Source organism: Aegilops tauschii, chromosome 1 (assembly GCF_002575655.3).
Source record: "Aegilops tauschii subsp. strangulata cultivar AL8/78 chromosome 1, Aet v6.0, whole genome shotgun sequence".
Classification (NCBI taxonomy): domain Eukaryota; kingdom Viridiplantae; phylum Streptophyta; class Magnoliopsida; order Poales; family Poaceae; genus Aegilops; species Aegilops tauschii.
Window position 1 is genome coordinate 495,742,534 of NC_053035.3, and position 9,931 is coordinate 495,752,464.

The 9,931-nt window shown below is 45.7% G+C and overlaps 1 protein-coding gene across 1 annotated transcript; it reads right to left on the reverse strand.

Annotated features, from left to right (window-relative positions):
• Positions 1 to 3,745: 3,745 nt before the first annotated feature.
• Positions 3,746 to 8,511, reverse strand: LOC109777212 (uncharacterized). Its single transcript, XM_020335851.3, has 16 exons — positions 8,191 to 8,511; positions 7,890 to 8,104; positions 7,713 to 7,798; positions 7,519 to 7,623; positions 7,164 to 7,290; positions 6,996 to 7,054; positions 6,819 to 6,890; positions 6,112 to 6,179; positions 5,930 to 6,026; positions 5,762 to 5,830; positions 5,141 to 5,239; positions 4,666 to 4,806; positions 4,551 to 4,580; positions 4,400 to 4,462; positions 4,196 to 4,273; positions 3,746 to 4,102 (listed from the first exon to the last, which is right to left on the reverse strand). The coding sequence occupies exons 1-16, from the start codon at positions 8,307 to 8,309 to the stop codon at positions 4,007 to 4,009; spliced, it is 1,524 nt and encodes a 507-aa protein (XP_020191440.2). The 5' UTR covers positions 8,310 to 8,511; the 3' UTR covers positions 3,746 to 4,006.
• Between the last annotated feature and the right edge of the window lie 1,420 nt (positions 8,512 to 9,931).

Sequence of the window (9,931 nt, forward strand, 5' to 3'; positions counted from 1 at the left end):
CGCCGCCGTCTTGAGAGCTTGCTTGGTGCTGTAGCGCGGTTTTGGATACACCGTCTCCAGGACGACCGACCTCTGATACCAGATTGTAACGTGCCTGATCGGCAGAGGAGATCGAGAAGGAGGGGATCGGAGTTGGTAGGAGGAAGAAAGGGGAAAGTGGAAGGAGGAGATAACTTGGAGAGAGGGCAGCTCTGCTCCGATTCGTTTCAGCCAAGTAATACACAATACCCACACCAGCCACACGCGGCTGTACTTAAGCACGCCAACCCAACCACCACACGCACACCTACTCGACTGCACTTGGGTCTTCATCAGCCCCCGCCTCTGCCAGGTGGGCCTCCTTGGATCTCATGCTCTTGGGGCCACCGTCAGTCGTGACAATCAGAAGGTCCTTGTGTGCCAGTATCCACCCTAGTAGCATGTCGCTGGTCGATTCTGTGAGCACCCATACGTGGGGCCACAACTTACATAATGAATCCCTGTCTCGTAGGGCAGTGTCCACATATTCCTCAACTGCTCCTAATCATCAACTCCATAACCGCACCGGGGTCTGGATCGCTTGGTAGCTTCACCGTGTGAGGGCACCGCTATGGCAACGAATATAGAACGACCCACTCTAATACTCGGTTGACCACCACAATGCCCCCTCAGCCACAACGCATGGACCCTTCACTATGTCATTGAAACGCCCCGATGAACAATGCTCCCACAAGAATTTCTAGCTCTCCCATTGCCAGTCCACAACGAGAAGACAGCCAAATAGTATTTTGCTTTCATAAAAATGAAAAATAATTCAACTTGTTCCAAAATCATTCGCATCCAACCAAACTGTATTTCGCTTCCATTAAATGAAAAAAATATTTTCACTTGTTGTAGGAGCATCACGCTTTAGCTTCCATCTACTATTGAGTTGCTTCCAACCAAATAGTAATTTTCTTCCATCAAAGGATAAAAATCAGGAGGTTAGAAACGGGCAATTTGTTCGGATATCTTGACCGTTAGATGGAAGATTATCGATGGTGCACGAGGCGTCTGACAATTGCTTATTAGACTTGGCACTGGTGGTCGCATTTTTCTGAATTTATTTCATCCCTTCCGACGATGTGCGTTCAGTGGGAGCACCAGAGGAGACGTTCTGTCGACTACGAAGACATCTATGGCAACTTGGTTAATCTCAAGATGTTATGTCGCCTCGGTATCTCGAATGTGCTCATAGGGTAGGATGTGCGTGTGTTCATAGAGATGAGTGTATGTGCGTTTATATGACCGGTTGTGCTTGTACTGTGTTAAGAAAAATTGCTTATTAGCATACGTATAATAGAAAGTGTTTTCCTCTAGTTTTTGCTTCAATGACACGACGGATCAAGTGATACTAAGACATGAAGAAATTTTCCAGGTGACTGACTATGATTGTGCTTGTCGTTAAGATTATGTCTCTCTGTACAGAGGGAATAACCAATCTTTTCTCTATTGCTTGTTCAGATCGTCCCTTCGCTTGGCTACATGATTTTATCTTTTATAATCTCATACATTTTAATTATAAGTATGTATTAACAACTTATATACGCACAATTAATCAACTTTCTTAAATCAGTAGTGTGGGAATTGTTCTTAGAGATCTTTGTAGAACTTGAGATGTGTTTCGGTGCTGAATCAGAACCACATAGAGATCTTGTTTTCAAGAGACTCATTGCCTCTTTTCTCCACTTGGCAATCGATCGGTTCATATTCGCTCGCTGCACGTAGGTGTGTCAAGAAAAAGCACTTGTGGTTTAGGCCTCACATTACCTAGGTTGTATACTTGTATTACTAGCTAGAATTTTTTTTTAGAATAAGCACGAGTGTGTGTCTTGTGTTAATAAAAGAAGAGGGATAGAACCATGTCCACCAAATTACAACTCGTGCACAAGCCCATGTGACCCCGCCATACAAGTGAACTACTCACTGCGCACCCGCCTAAACACCTCGACAAATAAACTCTCGAGATCCCCTCGGAGTAGCCTGGCCTCCATCGAAGATCACCCCTCTCTGCCTATCTTCCTGATTACCCCGTGCACCGATGGAGTAGCTCCATCGTAAACCACCGCATTTTGGTGCTTCCACTATTGCCAGACGACGAGAAATAGCAAAGTGTGCAGGTTCTTCATACCGCGATCTTGTAGCATGAGGGATGCACTCCACGGCAGTAGCATATCATTTCGGTGCTTTCACAATTTCCACACAACAAGAAGTAGCAAAGTGCGCAGGTCCTTCATACCGCGATCTTGTACTAGCTAGAACTTAGCCGGCATAATTGGTAGAAGTTTAAACGCAATTTGCTGAACCAAATAGCAACAATTGCTAGAGTATTACTTGATCTTATTGCACAAATGTATTTCCACACATATATCAGCAGGCATTATTTCTTTCTTGGGACAAGTAAATATGTAAGCCAATTTGACTAGGCTGGAAAACTAAGGAGCAGGTAAAGGAGGAGGGGTTGTCGTCGCCAGTAACATGTCTTGTGAAGACGAGGATTTTCTACACGCTGCCTTGCATTCGGCCATAGTCCAGTGGCAGTTGTTATCTGCCAAACAACAGACGCAATCTTCTGGAGTACTGCGGCATCTACTCTTAACGCATAGCCCGTTTGGTAAATCGATCTTCTCGCTATTGATGCCATCTATGATTCGGCCTATGGGATAACAAACGAACAACTGTTATGCAAAAAATTGTTTTAGAGTGAATAAATAACCGCGCAACAGATTAGACAAGAAACAAATGAAAAAGGCATTTAGTAGCTCTACTGCATACTTCCAGGAGAACTGGAAAATTAAGTGTGCATAACCTGATTGGTGTGCTTACATTGAGCAATGGTAGCAGAGCATACGAGATATAGAGACAGTAGGGCTAGTGCAAGGATGCGAATCGTGTACGTGTCCATACCCCGGGCCGATACAGTAGTAGCTAGGCAGGCACTCACTTTGGTTGTCGGCGAGAAGTATTTACCTGTTGTAGAATATTTTGCTCGCAATCAACACATTACTCGTATATATAGAGAGACTGAGAGAATAGAGATCCGGTGCTATAACTCATCCCGATCCCGTCCAGTAAACACCGAGCAATAAATTTGGAATTATTTCATAGTATGTACCCTCACTGAAGTCCCCAGGCGCATAAATCAAGATTATTTTTCTCCTTTTCTGGACAAGTTTCCAAAACTTGGTGGCAAAATACGAACAGATTAAGAAACTATTGTTTGTCGGAATTATCTCCTATGTTTATACATTTCTATATATGTCTGAATTGTAATTCTCCAATATTTATTGCGTTGTATGGTATAGTACTGCTATTAGCAATAGTGTTAAAAAAAATTGAGCTGTAGCAAGATCGAAATTGGGGTGTTTTGAGGGAGGCACCGTCAAGCCGAACGGTTCTACGTGTGATCTTCTGATCGATCGTGGTGACTAGAAGCCAGAGCATGCCTACACAGTCAAAATAAAAACGATTACAGGGGTACATTAATTTTCAGGATATCTTTGACAAAAATGCTACACCTACGGGCAAGAATTGAAATTGGAGCCTGCTAGTTGACTGGTTGGGCCATACATCCACCTATACGTTTTCCAACACCACCTATACGTAGTATACAGTGCTAAAAAACTCTATGTGTAGTATGTATATACATGGTTCGTCTGACAAAAATAATGGGTATTCAACTGAATACCCATGAACTGGTCGATGGCGTTTTGAAACAGAGGGGGTGTAAAACAGCTAACTTGAATTCTCTGAAAACTAGTACACCTTACATTTTGAAACAGAGGGAGTATAAAACAGCTAACTTGACTTCCTTTTTCTAGGTCCAAATAAAACGGATTCCATGACAAACTGCGAACTCTCACTACAGATCCATTTCTGCTGTCGTTTGGTTGTACATATATAAATAAATCCATGCTCCCATTACATTTCACCCAGTAACAAAACTGAAACGCGGAAAAATCTATCCTATCACATAGCGTCGAGCCCATCATTCTGTGGGAGGGTCGTTTCGCAGAGCTGGTGCATTTTGCCGCCCCTTCCCAAATTTGTTCGCCACTGCGGGTTCCGACAGCGTGTTCCAGACCTGCCAAACACGTAAGCGAGAAGAGTGTCTGTCAGTGGAAGAGACACACATGGAAGCTTCGACAGAAAACGTATACCAAGGTGTGGTGCTTACCTTCAGTTTGCCTTTCGATCCTCCACACGCTAACAGGAAGGGGTTGTCAATCGAAAACGACACCGAGAATATAGCTCCCTGGAAACAACAAAACAGATGGATGAGCAACATGGTACGCTCCCTGGAACAGAATATAGCTCCACATTGCAGTAAGTCTTTCCTTTTACAGATGGACAAGGGATGGAATTTGGTCAGAGTACGTACAAGCTTAGGATTCAGCGACGAGACGCACGAAGGCTGGTTGTTCGATAGATCCCAGAGCTTCACCTGTGTTTACAGATAGATATGTAAGCAACCGGTTGGATCAATACCACGAGTGTTAATAGCTTCTTCAGCACATAGTTAATAAACGCACCATTTTGTCGGTTGAACCAGTCGCAAGAAACTGCAAAAAAGGGCAGGGTCAGTAATTCAGTTCATGTGGCTGCATCTCTCTTTATTTAGCACACTGAAATGAAAATGTAACATACGTTAGGGGTAGAAGGCGCGAAGGATATGGAAGAAACGGCCTTTTCGTGTGCATGCAGAGTAAAAATCGGTTGTCCAGGATTTGAATTTGATGAAGCTGTCCGAATATCAAACGCTTGAACCATCCCATTTTCAAGACTAACCTGCAAGACCCAGCTGCCACATTATCATACCATAAAGTATATAACACATGCACCAAAAAAGAAAATCACAAATACAAATTCATTCTGAGATAATGACTTAGTATAGCCTTAAATAATTAACTGCAGGGATCCTAAGATGCTAACTATAGACTTGCTTCATGAAAGAACAGAACTCTATTGATCTGGATTTGAATCATACTGTTTCTAATGGAAACTTCACTAAAGTTTAGCAGAAAGTTGTTGTCTGTCAGAAATTTCCAATTGTTCTATAAAACCACAGATAATTTAGTTGAACCACTTTAGCATACAGGTAAAATACAATGAATTCACTTACCACAAACGAGTGTTCATTGTGTGGATCACAAACTAAGCTCTCTACATCTGCTTCCACAGGCCATTTATGGCAACATTGTCCACTGTCTTTCATATCTGTCTGTAAAATGTTACTAATATAAGTTCTGTGGATGCAAGTACAAAACATATAAAAATAAGCAACAACCTTCTCAACAAGAATGTCAAATAAACACTGAACTGCATCTCAAAGTATCTATGTTAACGCAACAGGCCGCTCCACAAGAATGGCAAATCAAATTATCTTCTTCACCTATGAAGGTGAACTCCCAGAACCAAAAGAAGGCGTATGTAATATGTTACTCCCTCCGTCCCATAATATAAGAGCGTTTTTGACAATAGTGTAGTGTTAAAAACGCTCTTATATTATGGGACGAAGGGAGTATATAACTAGCATGATCGCCTTTAATTAGTAGCTACTCATCCAAAACTGGCTAGTATCCACAGCTCAATTACACAAGCAGACAAGATTATTATTTGCTGACATGCTAGAGATCAGCATGCTGATACAATCTGGTCAAGTGACAAACAACCAGAATATGTAATAAGCAGCAGCAGCAATTTCAGGAGAATGATTCACATGATGGCCAAGGACATCCATTACCATGGCAATTGTTCTATCAAAAGATCCACTGAGAAGAACTTCAGGTGACCTCCAGGCAACTGATTGAACCTACATATTGGGCAGAAGGAAAATTAACTTGATATGCCACAATATAATATTTCGGACCGATACATACAGAATTAAAGAAGAATGAGTATCATTCATTACCTTGTCATCATGATGTTGCAGTGTGACTAAACATTTACCAGCACTTAAGTCCCAAACTTTCACAGTTTTGTCTGCACTTGCACTAGCTAGAGCGTTCCTGAAGTAAAGGAGTAATCAGCAGGGGTCCAGTAAGTGAAAAGAGAGTGGGAGATGCAATCACTTGAGCAGAAACCAAAACGCACCTCACCACCGTGTTCCACGCAAGACCAAGCACAGAACTTCTATGGCTACCCTTCTTATATGTTTTTCCCTGTAGATGACATGCAGCATGAATAATGTAGCTAAGGATTCAAGGAAGGAATGAATGCTCAACCGCTCACAGGCATACGTGAATCATAATATCATGAATACGAAGTACCAACATTTGTTCTACACACATTGTACCCTCATCCAATCAGCATCATTTTGCACCAACATTGTCAATTTGACAGCCAAAAAGCAACCCAATCTGCACCTTAACTTACTGAACCTACTAGGACCTGTGTAACGTACTTAGCAAGGAAGAATTGGATAGATCAATTCAATCTCGTTTCATGTGCCTTTTGTTTAGGTGGAGTTAGCCCCGATCTCAACCATCCATTTCAGCACATTTAATGGGATACAAAGCTAGTAAGCTACATGGGCAACATACTGGTAATGTTAGGTCAAACTCTCAGTCAATCTCAATCTAGCCTAAGTTTAGAGATTACGAGACCAGGTTGCAGATTTCCCCACATGATAACCTGCTGTGGTTGCCATGGAAATCAAAGGGGAAAACAACATAAAATTGGGGGGATGTCGGGAATGTCAAGGCAAGACTTTACAATGAGAGCAAGAAAAGGAGTCACGAGAAGCAAATAAGCAATCGAAAACTTCAAAATATCTCAACAATGAAATATTAGTAGCATACCTTTTTCCCCTTAACTTTCTTCTTCTTTTTTGAAACTCCTCCTAGCACATAATGTGGTTCGACCTCGTCGACCTGTTACATAACATGAAAGTCCACAAAACAGTACATTAATTTCTTTGAAGCAAAGCAATTCAAGGCCATACGAAATAATAGTCATGTGTGTTTCTGAAAACTTACGACATCCAAGTTCCATATTTCAATTGTAGGATCCATGGTGCCAACAGCTATGAAATTTCCTGCAACACAAGATGAGGAATAGAGTAAAGCCTTAGCATATAGCTTTCTTCTGCAGAAACAATTGGGCATCCTTTAGTTGTCAAAACTCGAGTGAAACCACAATTTAACCTTTCTGTTCGCCATCCTGACGGTTAAAATCCATCCAAGCTGTGCAGAGCGGAAAATCTGAGAGAGGGACCTCATGGTGCACAAACATATTAGGATCCCCATCCTCCAGTTCTTCCACTATACTGACCTGTCATACATAATAAGGCCACTGGTCACACCTTTATGCAGTCCAACCAGGCAACCACAAACACAGGCTTTATGAGCTAGTAATGTCCAGCAAAGAGACGCACGGAGCAAAGATGTGGACTAATGTGAACCAAGTATATTCTGTATGACTGTATTCATCAATCTGAGGACAAATATATTCTATAAAACCAGCATTAAGCCCAAACCATGTCAACATTTTCACACTTGCCTGGAGAGAATTGAATTCATCCTCGTTATGCGCACAAACAATCACTATATCAGTAGGTTTGATAGTCATGTCCTCAATCTCCTCATCGTCGTCCTCGCCATCATCCTAATAAGGCAGTGAAGGAGGGTCATTCACCTCAAACGCAATAGCGAATACTAGCATACTTCTATCACGGCAAGAGAAAGCATACTCACATCGTCGTCATTCTTGATGATATAGGGGTCCTCTTCGTTGCTCTTGTAGTACAAGTCCCCCAACCCAGTGCTGAAAAGCTCGAGCCCTGACCACAACACACAAGTTACAGCTCAAGTATCAGTCGAGACCTGAACAAACTCAGGGGAGGCGATAGTCAGGGAAGCGCGAGTGCCTACCGTCCTCCTCCTCGTCGTAGGCGTCCATGTTGAGCTCGGCGAGCCCGTCGGAAACGTCGCCGACGGCGGCGGCCGAGCTGCTCTTGGTCCCGAGCGCCTTGGCGGCGGCCTTGGCCTGGGCGACCTCGTCGACCTCCTCGTCCTCGGCGCCGTCGACCTCCATCACGGCGTCGTCGTCCTCGTCCCCGTCGGCGTCGTCGGCGTCGCTCCCGGCCCTGCAAGCAAGCAAGCACCACGCTTTCATTCTACTAGAACGCGGCGGCGCGGCGAGGAAGGGGGGAAGAGGGGGGCGGGGGCCTACTCTCTGCCGAGGGCGATTTTCTTCATGGCCTCCTCGATCTCCTCCTTGGTGGGCGGCTCCGCCTCGATGGGGACGCTCTTGGCGGCGCCCCTCGGCACCCAGGACATGGCGGAGATCATCGCGGCCGAGCCGGCAAGTAAACGCGGAGGGCGAGGGGTTCTGGTTTCGTCGACGGGGCGGGCGGCGCGCGCCGGTGGCGGGAGGACGGGGGGTGGGGCGGAGAAGAGAGGGAGAGTGAGGCCGGCGGCGAGGTTGGTGTGGTGGCGGGAGGAAGGGGGGGGGGGGGGGGGGGGGCGGTGGAATAGGGTGGGGAGAGTGGTCGAGGACGAGGGTTTTGGTCTGCCTCCAGGGCTTCTATTGGGCTGGGATGGGCTGGGCCATGTGGGAGGTGGCAGCCGAATTGAAAGTTGTTCTGAAAATCGAATTGAAAGTTGTTCTAAAAAAACTAATTGTAAGTTTTTTTTCTGAGAACAAACCAAATTGAATGTTACCCAATTGGGCTGGGATGGGCCGGGCCATGTAGTAGTTCTTTTGCTAATTCTCACAGCATATTACTAGGCTTGATTGATAGAACCGCAGTTGTCTTTGTGGTACGCAAGTCCATGTTACCCAATTATGGGCGAAAAAACAAAAGTCCAAGTTACCCAAAAGCCCAAGCCTAACACATGTTACCCAATTATGGTTCAAGCGCGCTAACAAGACCTGACTGATTTTGCAGCTTAGGGGCAGAGTGGCACAAGCACCCCCCACCCTCTTTGTTGCCATAGTCCTCCATATTGAGCTCCAGGAGCTCATTGACGGCATCAAGCACCTAGGCTAGTGAGACTCACAATATAACTATCAAAGTTGGGGACCAACAAGAAGTTCTCTAATTGTGTACCGTTGCTGATCATTGACTCATTGCTAAGGATTTCCACAAATTGGCAGCTTTAGTACTTAACTGAGGAAAACCCTACTGCAAACCCTTGCACTTAAGGGTTCAATAGTTTTCTATATGAATCGTAAGAAGCACATGTCACTAATGAAGTGATGGTGTAGTCATCACTGACGAAAAAAACACTAATGTGTCTGTGCTGAGTCAGTGATGATGTGGGTTTGGCTATTCGGTGCTAAGAGCATCTCCAGCCGTTCGGCCCCCCAGGGCGCCGAAAAAGAGCGGCCTGGGGGCGAGCCGGCGCTAGATCTGCCCCTGGGGTTCGTTTCTCCCCAGCCACGCCCCCAGGTGCCGCCCCCAAAGGCGCCCCATATTCGAACTCCATCGTTCCCGCTCAAAGAAAAGCGATCATCGCAATAGTTCGGCGATTCAGTGCCACAGTTCGGCGGTCAAATAAAAGGACACGCAGTAGTTCGGCGTACAGAAAAGGAAGGACGCGGAAGGAGTACATCAAACGTCGAGCTCAACCTCCGGCGGCGGCGTCGTCGGCGTACGCGGGCTGGAAGGAGTCGACACGGCTTCCGGGCTGGTCGGCGTGGCTTCTGTGCTGCCGGGCGCGGCGGAGGCATCGTCGGTGGGGCTGGGCGTCGCGGAGGCATCATCATCAGCCGCGGGGCTGGGCGGCGGCGTCGGCGTCGGCGTCGCCGGTATCTGATTCAGGATGAGGCCGCGCTCCGCCAAGAACCACGCCTTGAGCTTCTCATCGCCGCTCTGGAGCATGTCAGCGCCGCCCATCAAGAAGGCGAGGTCGTTGTTCCTCTTCTTCGCGTCTTGAGCTTTGAGTTTCGCGGCGGCGTTGGTCCGGAG

Excerpts from the sequence above, each read along its gene's own strand:
- LOC109777212 (XM_020335851.3), bottom strand. The coding sequence starts at position 8,309 with ATGATCTCCGCCATGTCCTGGGTGCCGAGGGGCGCCGCCAAGAGCGTC. Across the intron at positions 8,105-8,190 it reads AAAATCGCCCTCGGCAGAGA|GGCCGGGAGCGACGCCGACG; the intron begins GTAGGCCCCCGC and ends GCTTGCTTGCAG. Across the intron at positions 7,624-7,712 it reads TCATCAAGAATGACGACGAT|GATGATGGCGAGGACGACGA; the intron begins GTGAGTATGCTT and ends CTGCCTTATTAG.